The 23313-nt window shown below is 47.3% G+C and overlaps 1 protein-coding gene and 1 long non-coding RNA gene across 2 annotated transcripts in view; one reads left to right on the top strand and one right to left on the bottom strand.

The window, feature by feature from the left end:
* Positions 1–23313, top strand: part of LOC143441487 (uncharacterized) — a 56292-nt gene extending 32979 nt beyond the window's left edge. Inside the window, exons 2-3 of the long non-coding RNA XR_013108959.1 lie at positions 21630–21869; positions 22966–23313. This is a non-coding gene — a long non-coding RNA (uncharacterized LOC143441487). The remainder of the gene's footprint in view (positions 1–21629; positions 21870–22965) is intronic.
* On the bottom strand, positions 1457–12913 carry R3hdml (R3H domain containing like). Its single transcript, XM_034495654.2, has 6 exons — positions 12752–12913; positions 11773–12079; positions 8587–8705; positions 5798–5930; positions 4692–4807; positions 1457–1913 (listed from the first exon to the last, which is right to left on the bottom strand). Exons 2-6 carry the CDS (start codon positions 12031–12033, stop codon positions 1781–1783), a joined length of 762 nt encoding a protein of 253 aa, XP_034351545.1. The 5' UTR covers positions 12034–12079; positions 12752–12913; the 3' UTR covers positions 1457–1780.

The raw sequence follows: 23313 nt of genomic DNA, 5'->3' as shown, positions 1-23313 counted from the left end.
CTCCCGCCTACATCTCGTCTCCTGAGTGCTAGGATCACAGGTAGGGGGTTTATGTGATTCTAGGAGCAGAACTTCCTGCATTCTAGGTGAGCACTCTGCCAGCTGAACTATATCGCCAGCCCAGGAGGGACATATTAATCCTGCCATCCCCAGGTAGGATTGTTTTCTGGAATAACAAACTTGCAGCTGTATCCTCGGCTTTCTTCTTTCACTCACTTCCAGAATTTGGAAATCAACACTCACACTTCCTCTGGAGTAGTAACATCTACGCCCATGTTGCTCTACTGTGCTCGCCCCCTTTCCTGTTTCCAGGGGAACTCCACTACCCTCTCCCCTTTTTCATCCAACTCAATTTGGAAGCTAAAGAGATCCAACAAGAGCAACGGCCCAGGATCAAGGCCAAGGACCGTGTTGGTAGTGGGAATCGGGGAGAGTGAAAAGCACCAGTCAAGGCCTGGGTGGAAACGACCAGAGAGAAGACTCAGGATTCCATAGAGGCTCTGGGGAAAGGGGTGGGTTTTCTGTCCAGTCTGGGCACTTTCTTTGAATGGAGCCTTCTCTAGCCTACAGGGAGTGGGCCCCAGCATGAGGGCAAGGTCTGAAGGGGGAGATTTTTACTGTCTCTCGAGACAAAAGGACTTTTGTGTTTTATGATCTATGGGTGAGATGGGGTGTAGAGAGGGGAAATGGTTTATTGGAATGAAAACGACATTGCAAGGGAGAACGAGGAGAGAACCAGCCTGTGGAGCCTCAGATGGAAAACTACCCGTGTAGAGATGGAACAGGGGGCAGAGAGAGAAAGCCGTGGTGGAGTGAGGGCGGGTGGATCAGGGCAGATAGATCGAGTGAAGATGGATCAGGACAGATGGATCGAGTGAAGATGGAGCAGATGGATCAAAGAAAGATGGAGCAGGGCAATGGAGTGCAGTGGCGGAGCAGTGAGAAGATAGACTGGGACGGATGGATTGCTGTAAGGAAGAAAGGCAGAGGCAGAAATAGCTCCTTGGTCAACTTGTGGTTGTATCTTTGGAGAGGTTCCAGGAAGGTCAAAGAAGTGTGAATTTAGCCCTCGGTGCCCTCATCTAGGAAACAAGCCTGGGTCCTGTGGTTGTTCTAGAAAATGTGCCAAGGGTGGGGATAAGGTGTGCACAAAATTTTTAAAAAATAAATAAGTTAGGACCTGTGCTGTATAGCCAAGGGTGGCCTTTAGCTGCTAACCGTCTCGATTCTACTTCCTGCACCGCGGGATCATAGGTGTGCACTGCCGCACTGGGCTTGTGCTGTGCATCCCAAGCAAGTACTCTAACGTCAGGCTGCAGGTTAGACTGTTCAGTAAATGCCCGATGCTAGGTAGTCTCTTGGATTGAAAGCCTGAGAGTCACAAACTCTGCTTCCTATTCTGTTCCCAGCAGTCGAGATAATCAGACAAATGAAAACCAGCAGGTCTTGCCAGGCATGGTGGCACAAGCCTTTAATCCGAACACTCTGAAGGCTGAGGCAGGCAGATGTCAAGTTTGAGGCAACATAGTCAACATGGAGAAACACTATCTTGAAAAAACAAAAACAAACAAAAATGCACATCTCTCCAGATATCTGAGCGAACAAAGATGTCACTAAGGAAGGAAGAGGAGACTCCTTTAATACATACAGAAAATTAAAGAAAAGAAATTTATAAAAAACTGTAGGGGCTAACCAATTCCTGTTCTCCCTCTCATTTTGGGGGAGGAATCTTTCAAGGGTCAGGTCTTTCTAGCTGGGGGCGACATAACATTGGCTCAGTTCAGACCCATGGGAGCCTGTTGGATTTGAGCCCAGAGAAGCACATGTTGCTGTTGCAGTTGCCTTGGTAACTGGGAGGACAGGCAGAGCATGGCTTCCCAGTCTTGTAGGGTGCCTCCCCGATCCAGTTGCCTCTAAAAGAGAACAGACCCAGGGGAAACAGGGTTAGGGAACAGAAAAGTTTAGGGCAAATAATCTTCACAGAGTTCCAGGTTTCAGCCCCGAGGGCTGGCTGAGTATGTGACTTTGAGCGTGGTCCCTCTGTAAGCCCTGGTGTCTTTCTCTGCAAACCCAGCTGGAAGATCTCTCCTCCATAAGGATGCAGAGAAGAACAAAAATGCAGCCTGTCCATATGTGTGTAGCACTGTTTGTGGCAAATAGTGACATCTTGTAAGGTTTGGTATTCTCTTGCTCCCCCAGTCTCCCTGGAGACTAGGTGCTCTGAATTAGAATCACCCTCTCAAAAACCCACCACCTTTTAGGGGAGGGAATAGGGACTCATTGTCTAATGGTTACAAAGTTTCCTATGGGCTGATGAAAAAGAAAAAAAGTTTAGAAGGATGGGGATTCATGTGGCTCAGTTGGTAGAGATCTTGCCTAGCATGCACAGAGTCCTGGGTTCGGTTCCAGCGGTATGGGGGTACAGGCTTATAATTCTAGCACTTGGAGGTGGGGGGCAGGAGGATTAGCTCTACATCATCATCATTAGCTAATTAATGGGTTAAAAGATGGCCTGGACAACAGGAGACCTTGTCTCAAAAGAAGAATAGAGATAGCAAGATGGTTCAGCAGATTCAGGTCGAACCAGGTCAAGGCTCTTACTGCCAAGCCAGATGATCTGAGTTCAATCCTCAGGACCCGCAAAGTGGAAGGAGAGAACCAACGCCAAGAAGTTTGCTCTGACCTCCACACATGCAGCTTGTGCATACCACTCTCACAAGTGAATAAGTGACTGTAATATAAAAGCTACACAGAATTAAGATAACAGTTGTCACTGGGTCTTCATTTAAAAGGCTCAGTGGTATCGTTTATATTTTACTACAACTTTAAGTTTTCATTATTTATTTACTTACTTAGTGTGTGCATGTGTTGTCTCTGGCAGGAAAGCAACTGTGATAAAGAGATAAAGGAATCGTATCTCTGTGTTTCAATAAAACTTTACTTGTAAAATGGGCCACAAGCCAGGTTTGGCCATGGACTACCATCCTTAGATTCCTGCCTTACAGAATCCCATCACCCTTGCTAGAGGGCTGCTGGTGCATCTCTGTATCCTAGGACTCAGAAGGCTGAAGCTGAAGCTGAAGCTGGGGGATTTATGAGTTTGAGGCCAGTTTGGCCTATGTGGCAAGTTCCAAGATAGCCTAGACCACATAAAGAGACCCTGTTTCAAAACCACAAAACAATAACAGTGAAACAAAACAAAATTTAAAAATAAATAAATTAATTAATTTTTAAAAATTTATTTTATTTAAATACGTATTTAAAATAATTTTAAAATAAAATTTAAATTTAAAAATTAAAAAGAATATGCATTTAATTTTTTATTTTATTTAGATACACATTTAAAATAACTAAAAAAAAAAAAAGATTGCCCCCTCAAAGTATTGGGTTGGCATTATGTGTTGCTTGTTTTATTTCTGTTTTGAGACAGGGTGTCTTGTAACCAAGACTGGCCCTCACTCTTGTAGCCCAGGTGACCATTAACTCCTGACCCCCTGGCTTCTACCTTCCCTGTGCTGGGATTACGCCATGCACCACCAGACCCGGCAATCTGTACTTCTGATTTTATAACAGGTTTCATTAATTTATTCATTCATCCGTCGAGCTCTTCAGAATGTCCATGGGTATCAGGATTAGTGCCAGATACTATAGACTGTACTTTTTAAAAGAACTCTTGGGAGCCAGGCATGAGGAAACACACCTATAACCCCAACACTCAGAAGGTTGAGGCAGGGGGACCAGAAGTTCTGTCATCCTCATTGAGAATTTGAGGCTAGCCTGGGCTACAATAGAGCCTGTCTGGTCTTTTTTTCTTCTTCTTTTAAAGCACTTTAAAAATACCTTTGAATCTTTAGGAAGGTTGGAAGTAGAGAGACCTTTTGATAGCTCTTTGGTTTTTTTGTTTTGGTTTTTTGTTTGTTTGTTTGTTTACCATTTGAGGACAAGTTCTGCTTTAAAAAATAGATAACAGCTGAACTGGGTTGCTTAGCTTCTTTATCCCAGCACTGGGGAGGCTGAGGCAGAATCTAATCTCAAGTCTGAGGCCACTCTTGGCTAAGCATCAAGTTCCAGGCCCGTCTGGGATACAGACTGAGACCTGTCTCAAAACACCACAACAGGTCCTTTTTTCCTCATTTTGAGACGAAAATCTGTAATGTTCACAAGCCTGAGCACTGGCGATGGAGGGAAAGGTTTATTGCCATTTCCCTGTATTTCCAAGAGATTTTGTAAAGATGGCTCCTGATCTACTGAGTCTGAGAGAGAGAGCATGCTCTTCCACCCAACCCACCCTCCTACAGTGGGCAGGTGTTCTTAGCTGTCTGTTTCTTGGGGTGAGCTCAGGGGGCTGGCACTGCACCCATGAGAGGTTTGCATATGCCTGGTAATGCCTGGCATTGGTGTGAAAGGCTAGCTTCATGGTGAAGAATTAGCACTGACATTTGGGGAGACAGATGGTCCAATTCAGGCCACAGCACCCCCTCCCTCCCTCCATTCCTCCCTCCCCTCGTGTTCTGAAGGATTATTGCAAGACCCAGTCCCTGTACCAACCAACCAACCAACCAACCAACCAACCAACCAACCAACCAGCCAACCAACCAACCAACCCAGCCAACCGCCTTGTCAGGTGACTCTCTTAAATATCCCCAAACCACTATAATATTGAATAGAAGGAACCCTGGGGCAGTACTCACTTAATGGCATAGTTGCAGACCAGGTACACAGCCTGCTGCCAGGTGCTGCCCCACACACTGATGCTGCTGCAGGTGTGAACAGCGCAGCCTAGCCGACTGGAGGATGCCCACACCATCTGCAGAAGCACAGACACAGGCAGGCTGAGACTTGAAGGGGCCCTGGGCAGCATGGCTACTGGACCTCATTCCAGTGGAGTATATTATGTGAAGTCTTGGGACTGGAGGATGGAAGAAGAGGCCATGTCTGCATCCTAATGGGGTGGGGGATGGCTTGAAGCATTTACTCAGTGATGGAATGTCTCTCACCAACGGTAAGGAATATGTTTCGAATTGTTACGCAGTGAACTATGAGCACACAACACTACTACAATGAGGTTAAACACAAGTCTTTGAATCACACTCAGCTTGAATCAGCTTTGCCTACTGGGAGATTCTGACTGAGATTCTAGTCCTCTCTGTACTTCTGTGCTTCATTAGGAAGATGAAAGTAATAATGCCCCGTGATTTTTTGTTGTTATTGTTTGAGACAGTGCCTCACTATGTATCCTTGGATAGCCTGGAATATGTAGACCAGGTTGAGCTCGAACTCACAGACCTCTGCCTGCTCTGCCTCCCAAGTGCTGGGCCTAGAGACAGGAGCCACCATATCCAGCTACTTTTATTTTTATTTTTTTAAAATGGTTGGGATGAGCTGATGTGAGGGCAGTAGGGAGTCTTGGGAAACAGAAAATACTCCAAAATATTTCAAACAAAACAGTGGCAGGGTATGATGCCTGTAATATGAGTCCTGCCCTGCCCCCTGAGAGCCTGTGTTTCAAATATAGTTCATCTCAATGCATTGTCTGCACAAATTTCCAGGAACATACACCTTATGTAAAGGAAAGCACACTTGGGAAATGGTGGGATTGCCTGCAGTCCCAGCACTCAGGAGGCTGAGACAGGAGGATGGAGAGTTAGGGACCAGCTTGGGATAGGCAATGAACCTGTCTACAAAAAGAGAAACAAAAGAAAGCCCATGGGGCCAGAATGAATGTTCCTGTCCTGCCTTTCCCCATTAGTCTCTGTCTGAGGAGCCAGTATCTGCTCAGTAGCATTCAGGAGGATACCTGGGTATAGTGGGAACACACAGGACCACTGCAGAGCCAAGGGCAGTGTGGGGTGCAATCCTTTGGAGCCGGGAATGAGTAATGGCGCTTTTCCTCAGACCAAGACTTCACAAGATCCACCACAGAACGGTACCTGTGGAGGCCAAGAACATGGAAGAAGGATGGAAAAGTCACTCTGTCACCAATTTGTTTGACGAGTCACTTATTTCTCCAATCATGTTCCCCATCTGTAAAATGATAGACTGTAGACTGCCATACCCACCTCACAGTTCTGTTTTGAAGAACTATGGAGAGCTCACCTGTCCCTGGCACATAGTAAGTGCTCAATAAAGCTGTGCAAAGAGCCAGGTTGTGGTGACCTCTCAGACAGAGCTTGTATTTTCAGGGAAGGAGAGGCATGCTGGATCATTGGGCCAACCCAGGAAACTCTCCGAAGGCTAAAGTACCTGATGGGGTCTGAGAACTTTCTCCATCAGCTAGAGCTGACAGTGTCCACAGCCTGAAGAGACCAGGCCACCTTCCAAGCAGCTCTCTCCGGGTCAGAGTTTAGAAGCAGTCTAGTGCCATAGCTTGATGGTGTGCCAAACTCAACCACATGACATGACATGTCCTGCCCAGTCCCCTCAAACTTATAAGAGTATGACGTTCATTTTGTTCTTGGGATTGCTCTGGGGCGTTTCTCTGATGACTTCTCTGAAGAGTCTCTCTGGCCTCTCCTCACCAACCCTCTCGATGGCATCTGACTAACTCTCCTTAGCCTTGAATTCATGGAGATCAGTCTGCCTCTGCCTCTGCCTCTGCCTCTGCCTCTGCCTCTGCCTCTGCCTCTGCCTCTGCCTCTGCCTCTGCCTCTGCCTCTGCCTCTGCCTCTGCCTCTGCCTCTGCCTCTGCCTCTGCCTCTGCCTCTGCCTCTGCCTCTGCCTCTGCCTCTGCCTCTGCCTCTGCCTCTGCCTCTGCCTCTGCCTCTGCCTCTGCCTCTGCCTCTGCCTCTGCCTCTGCCTCTGCCTCTGCCTCTGCCTCTGCCTCTGCCTCTGCCTCTGCCTCTGCCTCTGCCTTCTAAGTGCTAGGGTTAAAGGTGTTGCCATAACAGCTGTCTCTCCCTGGCTCTCTTATTCTTATGCTTTTTTAAAAGACCAAATTTTGGAGCTGGAGAGGTGGCTCAGGTCTTCCAGAAGATCCAAGTTCAGGGCCCCGAGAATACATGTGGCATACACATATTCATGTAAGTGTAAAATATTTTTTTAAAAAATTGTATTTTTATTTTAAATTGTGCATGTGCGTGTGTGTGTATGTCTGCGCGCATGAGTGCAGTGTCCGGGGATCTCAAAAAAGAGTGTTGGATCCCTCAGAGCTGAAGTTACAGGTAACTGTGAGCAGTTTGATTTGGGTTCTTCGGGAAGCAGTACTCGACCTTAAACAGTGACTTAACCACTCTCTCTGAATAAGCCGCATTCTCTGAAGGGAAGTATATGTCAGCCTTCCTTTCCCAGCCTGCCCATTGGTGTTCTGTCTTACTCTTCATCGGTGTATTTAACAGGTAGGCATAAAGCCGAAAGAGCAGTGAGTGGACCCAGGAGCACTCACACTGGCAATGTACGACAGTGCCTCTGTTCGTTAACAACTGTTTGCTCCCAAAGGGCCAGCCATCAGGCAATTGGATTGAGACAGGAAGAATTTCATAGCAGGAAAAGTAGCCATCCAGGGGAAGGCCATGGATGTCAAATCATCCTTGCAGGGCTCTGAGAGACCATTCAGGGCTCCCAAGGCCTAGCACTGTCTCCAACCAGCTGGTTACATGCAAAGGTGGAGATGTGCCCAAAGGTCTGAAGAGCTCAATCAGGACCAACCTTGACCCCTGCTCAGGTGAGGGCAAACTGGTAGGATAGGGAGGGCCCTGTTTTCCTGATGTCCTTAATTTGTTGAATAAAAATGTGCCATCTCTTAAATGTTTCTGTGTATGTTCCTGTGCACATGTGCAGACACACGTGTTCACGCGAGGCATGTGTGTCCGTTTGGAGGCCAGAAGTCAACCCCAGGTATCATTTCTTAGATGCCATCTACCTTGTGTTTTGAGACAGGGTCTCTCACTGGCCTAAAGTTAAAAGATTAGGCCAGTCTGCCTAGCCAGTGATCCCCAGTGACACTCCAGCCTCTATTTCCCCAGTGCAGGGATTGCAGAAATTCGCCATTATTCTCCACTTTCTTACATGGGTTTTGAGAACTGAACACAGATCCTCGAGATTGCAAGACAAACACTTTACTAACTGAGCCTCTCCTCAGCCCTTGGTAATGTCTTTGAAAGTTTACTAGCTTGTGAACCCCACCTGTCTAGAAATAGCCTAGGTCAACAGGGACTCCTGAATTTTGAGACTTCCTCAGATCACACTCACCAGAGCTCAGGCGCCCACATTCTGACTCAGAAGCTGGAATGTTGACAAAAGCCAGGCCAGAAGTTCAGTTTCATTGTCGTCCCTGGGCCCAGTGTACTCACCTCCCCCTCTGTCCTAGCTCCACTCCCCAGTGCCCTCATCACCTCATTGTGCATGTCCGTCGTCAAATCCATCCCCACTCTCTGATGTAGCAAGAGTTCTGATTTGTCTACCCCGTACTGCCTGTGTCTCCTAACTAGAATGGGCTTCCATATGTGCAGAGCAGAGCTTGTCTGCCTGGTTAATCACAGTACTGGTTAATCGCAGTATCCACCACTGTGCATAGCCCCTAGGCCATAGTAGGTACTCAGTGTATATTTGTCCAGTGACTAAATGAAGAAAGGGCAGAGGTTCACTCACCGGCCTGAATGGATAGAGAGGTTCTGGCCCACGTATTTCATCAACTGTGAGGGTCCGTGGGCCCAGATACACTGGGTGGCCCAGGCTTCAGCAGACCTGGCCAGCTGCTCATCCCAAACCTGATGAAGAAAAGACCATGAGTTTGTCCCAGGGTAAATAACCACTATGACCATAGTTGGGCACAGAGATGCCCATTTACCTGTCATTATGCCTTTTCAATCACCTGAGACCAATACGCACACTTACAGATCTGAAAACCAAGGCTTAGACAGACGCCCAGGTGAAGCACAAATCCTCAGCCAAGCCAAGGTCTGTGCTCCTGTCTCTGGCTTTGAGTGCAATGCTCTTTCTTTCTCACTAGACCTCAAATTGAACGCCCTTAGCTCAGCTTGGAATTCCGGGGCATTTATTTAATGGTTATCAGCTATTCCTCCAAGTGACTAAGCCCGAGGTGAAGAGAAAGCATTGAGTTTCAGTTCCCAGTATTTTCATTTAAAAATTCAACTCAAGCAAAACGTTTCTCCTTTTAAGTATGGAAACTTGCAAAGAATTAAGATTAAAAATAAAAGCAGAAGGCAGTGGTGCGTGCCTTTAATCCTAGCATTCGGGAGGCAGAGACAGGAAGAGCTCTATAAATTGAGGCCAGTCTGGTATACATGGCAAGCACCAGGCCAGCCAAGGCTGCATAGCAGAGAGACAAAAAGAAGGCAAAAAGAAGGCAAAGTGGACCAACTTACATCTTTCATCACTCCTGGACTGTCCTCTAAGCCTCCTGTATCCGTCCCCAGCTGTCTCCAACCTGAAATACTCTCTGTACACTCAGATATGTAGACACACAAATGGCTTTGTGCTCTATTCTATACCCGACTCCTTTGACTTGACAAGGTTCGTCACCCTAGTGAGTATTCCACATCGACACCTATTAAATCCCCTCTATCCTTCTTCATAGTTATATAAGTTTCCAGTGTAGAAATTCTTCACAGTTTTATAGCTGGAAAAAAAATCTCTTAAAAAACAATACCAGCTCCCAAGGCTGGAAAGATAGCTTAGAGGGGAAAACCACATAGTGTTCTTTCAGAGGACCTGGGTTTAGTTCCCAGCACCCATGCAACAGATCACAACTGTCTGTAACCCCAGTTCTAGAGAAGCTAATATGCCTTTCTGTTTAAGGAAAGTCTGGGCTACATGAGGTTGAAGCAGGATAGCAAGACAGGAGAAATTATGGAGACTTGGGAAGAGAGGAGAGCCCCTCCCCACCTCAGGCCCTGGTTAAAGTCTCCCACCAGCTGAGACTTAAGGACTCTAACGAAGCTAATAACATTTCCCACTGCTAACAAGATGTTGTCTCAAAACAAAACAAGGGCTGGAGAGAGATGGCTCAGTGGTTAAGAGCACTGGCTGCTCTTCCAGAGGACACAGGTTCAGTTCCTAGCTCCCATGCCAAAGTTCAGAACCATCTGTAACTCCAGTTCCAGCGGACCTGATGCTTCTTCCTGCCTCCCTGAATACCAGGCACCCACATGGTGCACAATCACACACGCAAGCAAAACCTGCACACACATAAAAATAAATAGATAAAATATTAACAAAACCCCCAAACCCAGTTTCCTTCTAACTCCGACTCCCTGGAATTCTCTCTGTTAGTATTGTTCACTCAGCAAATATTGAACAATATTCCTTGGCACCAAGGACTCAGTCTAGCAAGGAAATGAGCTGTCAAACAAACATGACGCACCACAAGCCCAGGGCATGTGGGAATGTGGAAAGTGACCAGGCCTTCTTGGCACTTGGAAGGCCTCAGGGGGGAGAGCTGCCTAGTCTCAACCTGATCCGTGGACATGAGCCACCAAGCAAACAAACAAGAAGAAATGGAGGTGCTGAAGGAAGCCCCACCCCCACCCCCCCCACCCCGCTGCCGCCTGCTGCTGCTGCACCGGCGACCTTCCCCAGCATCCATGGAGAGACTAGCCAGCTCGATCCCTGTGTTCTATACCACACGCAATAAGTAAACACCTGTTGGGGCTAGTGCCACCCATATTGCTCGTGCTCAATTAAATGTGTCATTTGTTTAGGAACTGGGGGGCCTTCTGTGTGGCAGTTTCAATGTTAATAAATGAATGAATAAGTTGGCAAACAAGTAGATGACGCCTCCCACCCCAAGCCCCAGCTCCCTGCTATCTGGCTTCTGTCTGGCCCCTTCCTTCACAGTTACCTCCTGATATGTGATATTAGGGTTCTGTGTCTTGTTGTGGACTTTGGTTTCTCTTACCTACCCCCTTCCCCCAAACAGTAGGGTTCTCGAGGGAATAAACCTTGTTCTCTGAAGTACCCAGAAGGCTTAGCACTGCATCTGGTACCAAGGAGGAGGTAGTACGTAAGAGAACACTGAGAGGGGCCCCATTTCCAGTTGTTAGGCAGGTGGGAGTCTATCAGCTATCTCTTTTCCTAAAGAAGTCTCTGTGTGCTGGCAGCCTATCTCTCCAGGCTTTGGGGACAATGGTCCTGGGGAGGAGCTGAGATAGGTGGCTATTCCTCCTCCATGCTGAGGGTTTTTGGCTTCTGGGAGACTGAGCTGACAGACACTAGGGCTGACTCTTTGAAAAAGACATCCGGTCTGCACTGCACCTGGCATTCCACAGTCCGAGATACCAGGTGCCTGTCTGTCCTCCTCCTGAGGCTGGGAAGGAATGGTCTGGGTGTGTCAAGCAACCCCCTCTGCTGAAAGACAATAGCCTGGAAAGCTCCTGTCTCTACCCCCTGCAAATCCCCAGTGTGGGGCAAAATTCTTGGACCGCTTATTGTGTTATTGGAAACTCTTGCCTTAGCAGCAGGCAGACCTAGCTTGCAATCCAGGCTGGGTGACCTTAGGCAAGCCTGTCCTCTGACTCCCAATTTCTTCATTTGGAAAACATATAAAATGCAGTATTGAAGGAAAAGGGTTCTGTGAAGGGCCCCAAGGTCCTCTACAGATAGTATTCCTTTCCCCACCCCCACCCCAACCCCATTCACTGAGGATTTATGCAAGGACCTTATTTTCTGCATCTGTAAAATGGATCACCCATTTTCACCATTTGCTTGGGCCAGCCAGCCAGGCAGGTGGTCTAGCTCTTCAGAGCCAGGCACTCCAGGCCACAATGAACAATCTTGTCTTGGCGGGAAGGTGCACAGGAAAAGCTTGGGACTCACCATATACTCCATGTTGGCAGCAGGTGGGTATACGCTGGCCCGGATGTGGTTGTGATAATCCAGCAAGGCACTCATGTCCCGGGCAGAGATGTGGCGCTTCCGGCGGTGCCGGGGCACCCCCAGGCCAGACAGGGGCCACACAGCTATGTTCTTGGGTCGGCCCTGGACTAGTGTGGTGTTGGGCATCCGTAAGGCCCCCACTGTGTGACCCATCCAGAGGAGAAGGCCTGCAAGGCCCACGATGCTGGACAGAAGAGGCATAGCTGTCTGGGATGGTGTACCTGTCTGCTGCAGTTAGAGCTGCTGCCTAGAAGTGGGTATGAGAAGGCCAAACCCTGAGAACTCTCCTTGAGCACTGCCAGTCTGGAGAATGCTCCTTGGGAGCTTGGCAGAGATCCTCTGACCCAGCCCTCGTCCCGATACTCAATTCTTCCTCCTCACTCCCTGGACTCAGTGGGTTAGGTGATGAGAAGTGCCCAGACAGTGGCTAATTCAGACTGGGCTCTGGAGTGGGAAGGTGCCACCACCTCAAAGCCAGGGCTCTGTCACATCTGCCCAGGAGACAGACGGCCATCCCCTCTGGTTAAACACCCTCTTTACCAATCCCATAATGTTGGGCTCAGTAGATGCCCACAGAAGCAAGACAGGCCCTTTTCTGAGTGCAGAGGCCTCAGGATGGAGAGGGTGACATGGGGAGGTCAGATGGCAGAAGACAGAGGCAGAGAGGACATCAGAGGTCAGAGAAAAAGACAAAAAGAGGCAAACAAAAGGAGACTGAGAAGAGGGGTGTGAAAGAAACAGGAAGGCGGAAGAGCAGAGAGTTATGATGAAATAAAGGCAGAGACAGAGGCAAAGGGAAATAGAATCCAGGAGAACAGAGGTGAGGAGAGGAGAGGGGAGGAGAGGGGAGGAGAAGAGAAGAGAAGAGGCCAGGAAAGGCTAGGGGAAATCAGACATCAGGTTTCTTGGGGGCACATACCCAGAACAGGTGGCCCCAGGAGGTGGCAGGAGGTGATGGAGAAGTCAGGGGACCTCTGCAAATAACTCTGGTAGTGCAGCGACTTTAATGTCCCCAGGGAGTGATGGCCTCTGACGTTCCAGCCAGCACATTCAGAGAGTGAGGCTCCGCCTGCCTCTCCTGTGGGCTTTCCTCTCCAGCTCTCTCCTCCTGGTCTCTTTGCCATCTGGAATGTGCAGGGGCTGTGGCTGAGCTGCCAGCTGGGTGGAGATAGAGTAATGGGTCAGGGGTCCTGGAAGGAGATGCCCAATGCACCCAGGGAGGTCCTAGACCCAGGAGAAACCTCTATTTGCCAGACCCTTGTAGAATAAGGCAGCAGGAGAGAGTTCTGACTTCTCCCTAGGAAGTCCTTAGCCTCAGAGTGGGCAGATACGATGGTGGTCCAGGTATGAGCATCTAATCCGTGCCACACCCTGGAATGAGAGCTTTACACACACAAGCTCAGCCAACATTCAAAGCAGGAGCCACAAGGCCTCTCTGTACCATTCTGTAAAGGAATATAAAGGACTCTGAATGCTGCCCCCACTCCCCACCTAGAGGTGAAGGAAAAAGGGCACATTCAATACAGCCTGAATTCAAATCCAAATCTGTTCCCCAGAGCCCTGTTAGCATGAGCAAATGATGATCTGTTGTGTATCCAAACAAAATACAGATGTCTGAGGTGAACCCCACTCAAACAGCATGGTGTGTGTGTGTGTTCAGCAAAGCGCTTCAGACCCCATCATTCCACGGCTAAGCACCCATGAGCAGTTGATTGTTGAACAGTTCTATCCTCACTGGTACGGATGAGAGAGCAGAGACACCTGTCTCATCACCTGCCTCATCAAACTGTTATGAGAGCCAGTGAGTCACTGTGGAGCTACAGTGGCAGCTGGCACACAGTGTGTTTTCTGTGGGTGTGTGTATTTATGTTCATACATGCTCTTATGTAACTGTCTACACCTGTGTATCTTGTGTGTGCTAGTCCAGTTGCACGTACACAGGCATGCGGGCTTCTGTGTCACATCATGTACATCCAGGTGCCTGCATGAGCACGCACGTGACTATACATACATGCTCACATGGGTGTGAGTCCATCCCCTCTGAGTTGCTGAAGTCATGTGGATTTAGTCTTCATTTTCCCCTCTCTGGTTGTTCATATTCTGCAAAAATAACAAGCAGTCCTTCAATACTAAGAGAATCACACTGACAGGACGTGTGTAAAAGGAAAATGAATGAAACCAATCCCCCCTCCCCCAGGCTGGACTGGAGAGTTGGCTCAGTGGTTAAGAGCTCTTGTTGTTGTTGTAAAGGACCTGGATTCGATTCCCAGCACCCACATAGAGACTCACCACCTCTTAGGGCACCAGGCACACATGTGTTACACAGACATACATGCAAGCAAAACACACACAAACATAAAATAATACAAATCTAAAACAGAAGTGGGTTTTGTTTTGGTTTGTGTTTTTTGTTTATTTTTTTTGTTGTTGTTTTGTTTTTGTTTTTAAAGAAAAACCCTGGCTGAAGCAAGTCGGGAAGTGGCAAGGTTGAGTCCCTGCCCAGCTGGTGGTCCAGGAATGAACACTTGGGCTGGCCCACTCAAACCAGGTCTTCCTCCAGACACTTGAAATCCTAGCTCCAGGCTGCCACTCAGACTGTTCCTCCACAACCCAGACAACACAGCCGCCAAAGCACACACTCTCCTGCTGCAGCAATGTCCCCAGCCACGGCATCCTCAGCTTGGTTAAATGACCCGCTGGAAACTTAAGGAGACTGTGGGAGGCTGAGATCCCTGACCTTAGCAGGGCCTTCCCACCACAGGGCAAGAAAGCAGACACAAACAGCCCTAGTTCTTGGGGACAGAGGACTGTCAAGTTGTGTCCAAACCCTGCTGGCTGCCCAACCTTGACCACTCCCATGGGAAGTACCCAAGCCTTGCTTTAGAGCTTAGCATCAATGGTTCCAGTACACAGGGCATGTCTGAGGCAGAGATGCATCTATTGTACAAATAGGTGCACAGCGGCCTTCTTTGCTCTAGACAAGGATGATCCGTTTCTGTGAGGCAGGTTTTCAGAAGAAAAAGTAGCCAGTGTAAGGCAGAAAATAATAGGGGTGGTCCAAACTAGGAGCTTTTGGTTGTTTTCTCTCAACGGCTTCTATTCCTGTTGGGTTCAGCTACTGCCTACTTCTTGCCTTCTCTGGCCTCGAGCAGTGAAGGGAAGTTCTTCCAGAGACTGGTCTTTGAGGCGGTATAGTTTAGTGGGTCACAGGGCAGGCTGAATCCAAACAGCCTAGGTTACTGGTCTAGTCTCAATGATTATTGTGTGACTACTAGCAAGCTATTCAATCGTTCTGTGCCTCAGTTTCTTCATCTATAAAGTGGAACCACAGGGCTGGAGAGAGGGCTCGGTGATTAAGAGTGTGCACTGCTCTTCCAGAGGATGAGTTTGGTTCTCAGCATACACGGCGAGTGGCTCACAACTGCCTGGAACTCCAGCTCCAGGGAGATGTCCTGGTTTCTCTGAGCTTCATACACACACTCATGCATGCACACATAAAACACACACACATGCACACATAAAACAGAGAGAGAGAGAGAGAGAGAGAGAGAGAGAGAGAGAGAGAGAGAGAGAGAGAAATAATACAAGTGTGAGGCCGAGCCCAGGCATGGTGGCAGAGTTTAATTCCAGCACCCAGGAGGTAGAAGCAGGCTTTAAATTCAAGACGAGCCTGCACTACAGAGTGAATTCCAGGCCAGCTAGGGCTACAGAATGTGAAAGTATTTTTTATTATTCTCCTGTAATAATTGTCATCTCTGAGGCTTATTGTCTCCTTCTGCTAACCTAGGCCTAGTCCTGGAAGCTTCTAGCCTCTGTACAATCTTATCTAGGCCTAGAATGTTTTCAGCCTCTGAGACTTACTGCTGGATAAGCTCCCCCTTTCTTGTTCTTTCTGATCTCTGGCTGGCTGATTCAACTCAGCTCTTCTGGCTCAAATACCTCTCCAAGCTGACTGGTTTAATCTGGCTTCTCCCTCTTTGCCTCTCCTGAATTGCTCTGCTTGACCTTAAACTAACTCTAGCAATCTGTTCTAACCTGCCTTCTTCTCATTCTCTGGCTCCTTCTGTCTTCACCTGTGACTGGCTTGTTCTCTCTTCAGTCTGTCTCTGTAAAACTCTCCCAGTAAAACTGCTTCTTCTCTTGCCTCTTTTTTTTTCTGTGGTGCTCTCTCAAGTAGCCTTTTTTTCTGTCTGAGAGTTGGGCATGTCCTATTCTGTCGAATCTTTTCTGATTTGTCACTTTACCACTCAATTAGACATCACTTTCACACATGAATGCTTTCTTCTGCAAACTAACTTCACCTTCACTAGTTGGGATTAAAGGTGTGAGCTAAGGCTCAGCCACACCACAACTAGAAACCGGTTTTTCCAGTAAACAACACAATTTTGGGGGTCACAGTGTGATCAAATATCCTGCATCAACATTGACACTCTGTCTCAAAAAAAGAGATTAAATTACATTTACCACAGCGTACCTGTGATGGTCAGATAACCACCTTTAGGAATCAACTTTCTTTTTCTAGCACGTGAGTCCTAGAGACCAACCAGAGACCAACTCAGGTGGTCAGGCTTACCCACTGAGCCATCTTGCTGGCCGGAGTTAGTATCTCTCAAGATTCTCACTGAAATGCCTGTCACAGGACAAGCTGACAATAATTATAATAACAGCTAATAATGATATCAACAGTCAACCTTTGCAGAGCACATGGGGGATAGCAGGTTCTAAATGCTTTACACCTGCAGGCTTGTTAAGCCTCGTCCCATCTTCATGATATCAGCACCCCCATTCTCCGGCTGACAACGTGGAAGTTCAGAGAGGCTAAGCAGTTTGCTCCCTGGGAAACAGGATTCTGGCATAGGTCTCTCCCACCTCACAGCACAAGGCTGTATCTGAAACAAGAGTGTGGTCCCGGAGACTGCTCCTAGGCAGAGGGGCCTGGAAGGCAGAGAGAGACTTAGAGACCCTCTGAACCAGTTTCCAGTAGAGAAAAGAGGTTCAGAGAGGTCGAACAGCTTGTCCAAGGACAATCTACAGGAGATGGCAGGTGCTCAGAACTGTCACTCCAGATCCAAGCAGCAGGAGTGCAGCCATTGGTTTTGCTATTTATCCCAGACTGACCTCAAAATTGTAGCGATCCTCCTGCCTTGTCTCCCCGAAGGTTTTAGGTTTGTTTGTTTGGTTGGTTGGTTTTATTTATTTATTTATTTATTTATTTATTTATTGTTTGTTTTGTTTCTGTTTTTGGTTTTTTTTACTCTGAGGGGAAAAAAATTTTAAATTTTTTGTTTGTGTGAGGGTCGCTGGGAAGAAGAGTTACAGATGGTTGTGAGTTACAAATGCTCTTAACCTCTCGACTAGCTCCCCAGCTCCCACAGCTTTGAGTTCTTCAGTATTTGACAACTTCATATGCACATGTTATGATTTCACTCCATCACCCTCTCTAACCCCAGGGTGTACTCCCACTGAACCCCTTCTCTCAACAAGTCTACCCCCTATTCTTTAAACTATGAATTTGTTTGTTTTATGTGTAATTTTGTCTGTGGGTATGTCTGTCCTCCATTCGGACCAGAAGAGGGTATAGAAATGCCTGGAACTGGAGTTATAGATGGTTGTGAGCCACCTTGTGGGTGTAGGGAATTGAACCCAGTTATTCTGCATGCTGGCTAGTTCTGTGTCAACTTGTTACAAGCTAGAATCAGAGAGGGAATGTCTGAGGATGTATCTCCATAAGATCAGCCTGTAGGCAACCCCGTAGGCCATTTTCTTTAATTAGTGACTGAACTTCATCTGAGGAAATCTCTCCATAAAATCAGGCTGTAGGCAAGCCTGTAGGGCATTTTCTTAACTAGTGATTGATGTGGGCCCATTGTGGGTGATGGTCCACCTGGGGCTAGTGGTCCTGGGTTCTATAAGAAAGTAGGCTGCTGCAAGCCCTGAGGAGCAAGTCAGTAAGCAGCACCCCTCCATGGCTTTTGCATCAGCTCCTGCCTCCAGGTTCCTTCACAGTTTGTGTTCTGGTCCTGACTTTCTTTGATAATGAAGAGTGCCATATGGAAGTGTAAGCCAAATAAACCCTTTCCTTTCCAGGTTGCTTTTGGTCATGGTGTTTCATCACAGCAACAGTGACCCTGACCGAGACACCCTAGAAGAACAGACAACACTTTGACCACTGAGCCATCTTTCCAGCCCTTTCCTCCCACTTCTATGTGTTTTGTTGTAACTCATCGAATTTAAGGTCATAAATGCTATAGGTTTTTTTTACACTGATAAGACGATATACTACATCCCAGGCATGGTGGTGCATATAACTGTAATCTTGGTATTCTGCATGGAGAGGCAAAAAGATCAAGAATTCAAGGCCAGCACCAATTACATAGTAAACTCTGAGGCCAACCTGGGCTTCATTAGACCCTGTTTGAAACAACAACAACAACAACAACAGGCACACTACTGACTAGGGATATGTCCAAAAGCAACAAAACTATAAAAAGAAGCATACCAAAAAAGAATTTCAATTCTAGAAAACATTCTAAAAGTTTGGGGATGGATCATTGAAGGGGCTTCTAGCTCTCGACTGGAATTAGTGGTTACAAAACAGCTTCCATCCCAATAACACCTTAGGCTTCATGCTCCACGACTGATGTGACATCTTTTATGTTTATTTATTTTGCGTATGTCTGGTCACCATGTAGGTCCCAGAGAAGAACTTGGGCTGTTAGGGTGGATGGAAGGTGCCAGGTACACAGATACATCTTTGCTAGTCCCCATAGTTAGCTTTCATGTTTTGTGTTTGAGACAGTCTCAAGTAGCTTAGGCTGCCCGTAAACTCAATATGTAAGCTAAACGCGTCCATGGACTTCTGATCCTTCTGCTTCTAGCTCTGAACCATCGCTCTGGGCGTGTTCAGTGCTGAGACGGAACCCAGGGCTCTGGGCTCTGCCAGGCAGCCAATGGGCTACATCCCCAGCCCATATTTAACTTTTTGTGTTTGTGTTATTTTATAATTTAGAAAGCTGAACAATAACAATGACAGCCACATTTCCCACCTGTTACTGCCTTCGCTATGTACAGGAATTTTAATCTTCTTTTAACAGTTGAAAACATAGCTTCAAAGAGGAAGGCAACCGCCTGAAGCACATAGCAAATACATCTGGACACCAAGATTTGACCTGAAGCCAGGCCTGTGTCCCCAGAACAGCAGAATGGAGAGGTTACTGGTGACTGACCGTCCCTGACCTAGGGAGCGGGGCTGGAGAGGCTCACAGTAGCTCAGAGTAGCTGGTGATTTTGCAAATAAATATACATAAATAAAATGCCTCTGGTCCCACAGCCATGAGAAGCACAACAGCCTAGCGCTGTGGCTCCCAACCTTCCTGCTGCTGCAACAGTTCCTCATGTTGTGGTTCTAGCCATAACATCATTTTTATTGCTACTTCATAACTGTTATTTTGCTAGTTATGAATTGTAATGTAGATGGATTTTTTTTTTTTTTGAGATACAGGTTCATCAAAGGGGTCTTGACCCGCCTTTGAGAAGGGTTGGTTTAGTAGGTGAGGCCTAGCATTTCAGCATCTAGAGGTTTATACAACGACCCACAGCAAGTCCTAGGCCTTCTTTGGAACTCTTTCCTCATCTGAGAAATGGGAACAAGAAATAGGTGCTTCCGAGCTGGGCCTAGTAGTGAAGGTCTTGTAACCCTAGCTACTCCGGAGAGCAAGGCAGGGAGATGGTATACTCAAAGTTAGCCTTGAATTTAGTGAGATCTTATCTCAAAAAAGGGAAAAGAGGGGTCTGTGAGATGGCTAATTGGGTAAAGGTGCTTGCCACCAAGCTGAATAACCTGAGTATGACCCCCCCTTCTCCAGGACCTACATAATAGAGGGAGACAACTAACTCCTGCAAGTTTTCTTCTGACTTACTACTACACACACTCTCTACATTTACTTATTTACTCTGTGTGTGTGTGTGTGTGTGTTTTAATGAAAACAGGGCTGAGGATGTAGCTCAGTGGTAGAACACTTGTCTAGCGTGTGAGGCCCTAGTTTCAGTACAGGGGGGGAAAAGGTGCTTTTTTATTCGCTGTAGAAATCCAGTGAGAAAGAAATAGGTTAGCAGAGGAAGGGGGGGGGGGGCTTCTCAGTGTCAGGCACCAACAGAAATGTTCAAAGGACTCCCCTGTGATCCCATGGACTGACCTTCAGGATGGCACAGCTGATTGAGGGTTACAGAGATGAGAGGTTTGGGGTGCCGAGAGGCAGGAGGGAATGGCAAGCTATTTTAATCTATTAGATAGCTAAATACATAGGATGTGATATTTTAGTTTGAAAAAAATGTGGTGGGATAATTTGATATAAATATATAAAATATAGTGGTCAAATCGGAGTAATTAACATCTCTATATTCTTGTTTATTAATTCTTTGTCTTGAGAACTGTCTGACTTATGTGTGTCTGTGGTATGTGTGTGTGTGTCTTTGGTGTGTATATGTGTTTGTGTGTAGGCAGGGATTGACAATGGTTTTTTTCTTGATCACTTTCCATCTTTCTTGTTTGTTTGATCTTGAGACAGGGTCTTGCTGTATAGCCTGGCTGTCCTGAAACTGACTCTGTAGACCAGGCCTCAAACTCACCAAGATCTCCTGCCTCTGATTCCCCAGTGCTGGGGGGTGGGAGAAGAACCTGAGCTGCCCTGCCTGGCTTGACCATTTCATTTGAGATATTGTCTCTCACTGAAGCGGTAACTTACATTCTGCTAGACTGACTGGCCAGGAAGTCCCAGGAATTCTCCTGTTTCTGTATCTCCAGTGATAAGATTATAGGCAAGCAAAGCCATGCCCAGCTTTCTCCATGGGTGCTGGGAGTCCTGTGTCAGGTCCTCATTCTTGGGGTAGGCAGACACTGATTGTACCATGTGTCTACCCCCTCCATCTCTTTCATGTAGTTTGTTTACAGTGCTGAGGAGCGGACTCAGAGCTTCATGCACGCTAGGCAGACAGTCAACCACTGACCGATATCCTCTGTTCTCCGATAGCTCTTCATACAACTGCATGCAATTTATGTCATGATCAGGGTAGCAATTGTGCTGGCAACTGCATGTAAAAGATTCATATATTCATATAGTTGTCTATAAGTCTGGATCAAGTTGTTACACCTCAATACAACTTTAATGACTAAATAAGGCTTTGAAAATCTGTTTAAAAAAAAAAAAAACCTCTCTCTTGCATTGGCAAGAAGGCTCAGTAGGCAAAGGCACTTGCTGGCAAGTCTGACTACCTGAGTTCGAAACCCATGAAGGAGAGAAGTGACTCCTGAAGGTTGTCCTCTGAGCTCCACATGCAGGTCACATGTGTACATGTATGTGCCCCTACCTTCAGTAAACAATGTAAAAATAATAATAATAAAGTACATTGTCTTCAAGAATAGAATTAAAAATCCTAAGGAGAAATATACACTAGAGCGTATACACTCAGAGTATTTACTGCTCTTGTAGAAGACCAGAATTTGGTTACAAGCACCCATATGGGGCAGTTCACAGCCACCTGTAATTCTAGGGGAACACACACACACCTCTAAAAAATGCTTTTTAAAAGAGAGTTTGTGGTGCAGACCTTTAATCCCAGCACGTAGGAAGCAAAAGCAAGACGATCTTTATGAGTTCGACACCAGCCTAGTCTACATGGAGTTGCAGGTTGCCAGCTATCCAGGGTTACTGAGTGAGAGGGTGTGGAGATGGGGAGACATTCTTATTCTCCTAACATACCCTTCCTAACCATATATAAACATCTTCTCTAACACACAGCCTGGAGGACTTCAAAATCCTTCATTAATCTTGAGGAGCCGTGCTCAGCTGGGGAGAGTCAGGGAGAGAAGATCCACCTCAAAGTAACTGGGTTCCACTGAAGCACTGAAGGCCAGGCGAGGGAAGCGCTTCGGGTATTGAGACTAAGAGGGAGCAGGAGAGCCCAAGAGGAGGTCTGAGGAGCAGTTCAGCTGGAGACTTTCGTGCTTCACCCTAGATCACAACTAAAGTCAGGTTGAGGTAAGACCAGCGCTGAGCCATTCAGAGAAGACGCTTTGCGCATTACTCCATGGTCAAAGATCTGATTTCCAACAGTCCCCAGAACCTTCCGGAGAAGCGCTCTGAGAGGTCCCTATTTAAGAACTGCTCTGCTGAGAGGCAGACAGTGAACTTTAGACTGGTGTTTGCAGAGGCTAAGTCAGAAAGCAGCTGCTCATTCGGCTCTGGGGTGGTAGAGAGGGGAGCGGGATAGCAGACCAGAGCAGGCAGGCTAGAGCCCTGTCTTGGGTGTGGGTGACTGCTGGCAGTTCAGAGCGAAGTGGCCATCAGCTCGGAGCCCCAGGATGCTCCATAGTCCCGCTATGCCATGCCCCTGCAGTCCGGGGTCAAGGCCATGCCCTCGGGGCTGGCGGCCGCAGGACTAGGAAATTCTCGCCTTGGTCTGGGGCAGCTGCCTCAATCAGGCCAGGTGTGGCCGCGGAATGTGCTGTGTCGCCAGCCCAAGCAGCTGGAGCGGAAAAGCCCAGGCGTCAGCGCCCCCTGCCTGGCCACCCAGCCGCACATTCCTGCAAGGTCCGCAGCCACCGCCCAGCTGGACCCTAAGAATTCATCAGTGCTGGGGTGGGGGTGGGGGTGGGGGTGGGCAGGAACCGTGGGACCCTCCAGGCGCAGCTGAGCCACAGACCATTTTTAAAGTAGGGGTGATTACACTGCTTTCTCTATCTTACCAGTGCCTCTAAACATCCATCAAAGACCACCATTATTTCGGAGGTGACCGTTTATTTTACCCGTTCTAGATACTTGGCCCTGAACAAAATAAGTTTTCACATACTTATCCAAGTGACACAGTAGACAAAATACGATTCTGGCTTCTCAGCAAGGAAACAAGCTAACTTGTCAGAGATAGGACAGGTAATGAAGACAAGGTAGATTTGAACTCACAAATGTTTTAACCCAATGCAATATATGATGTCCAAACACTGTTAGCTGTCATTTTGGTAAACTTTGCCTGTGGGGCATACAGAATTACTCTGAATCCCAGTTCTGCTTGCTACCTGGCCGTGTGACTTTGACCATGTTTTTTAACCTGTCTGTGCCTCCGTGTTTGCATCTGTAGGAAAGAACATAACAGTACCTGCCTGGGAGAAGGGGCATCCTTATGGGAAAGAGAACAATTTACAACAGTTTAACACCAAGCCCAGTACCTGGCATAGTCCTAGAACCCCAGGCATTTCTGTCTACCTGGAGTTTCTTATTTTGTTATGGTCGTTATTGATTGCCTATGTATGTGTTTTCATGGAGACTGGTGAAATACCATAGCATACAAGACTTCTGAGATATCAGCGTGGAATTTAATTATTTTTTTCAAATACATCTATGTGACACCTCCACTCCAACCCACCCCAGGTGAAGAAACAATGTCTAACCTCCAGTTGTCTCTAACTCCAATGTCTCCCCCTCTTTC

The sequence above is a fragment of the Arvicanthis niloticus genome, chromosome 2 (genome assembly GCF_011762505.2).
Source record: "Arvicanthis niloticus isolate mArvNil1 chromosome 2, mArvNil1.pat.X, whole genome shotgun sequence".
Lineage (NCBI taxonomy): Eukaryota > Metazoa > Chordata > Mammalia > Rodentia > Muridae > Arvicanthis > Arvicanthis niloticus.
The sequence above is the reverse complement of the archived record's forward strand: the minus strand, read 5'-3'. Positions and strand labels throughout refer to the sequence as shown.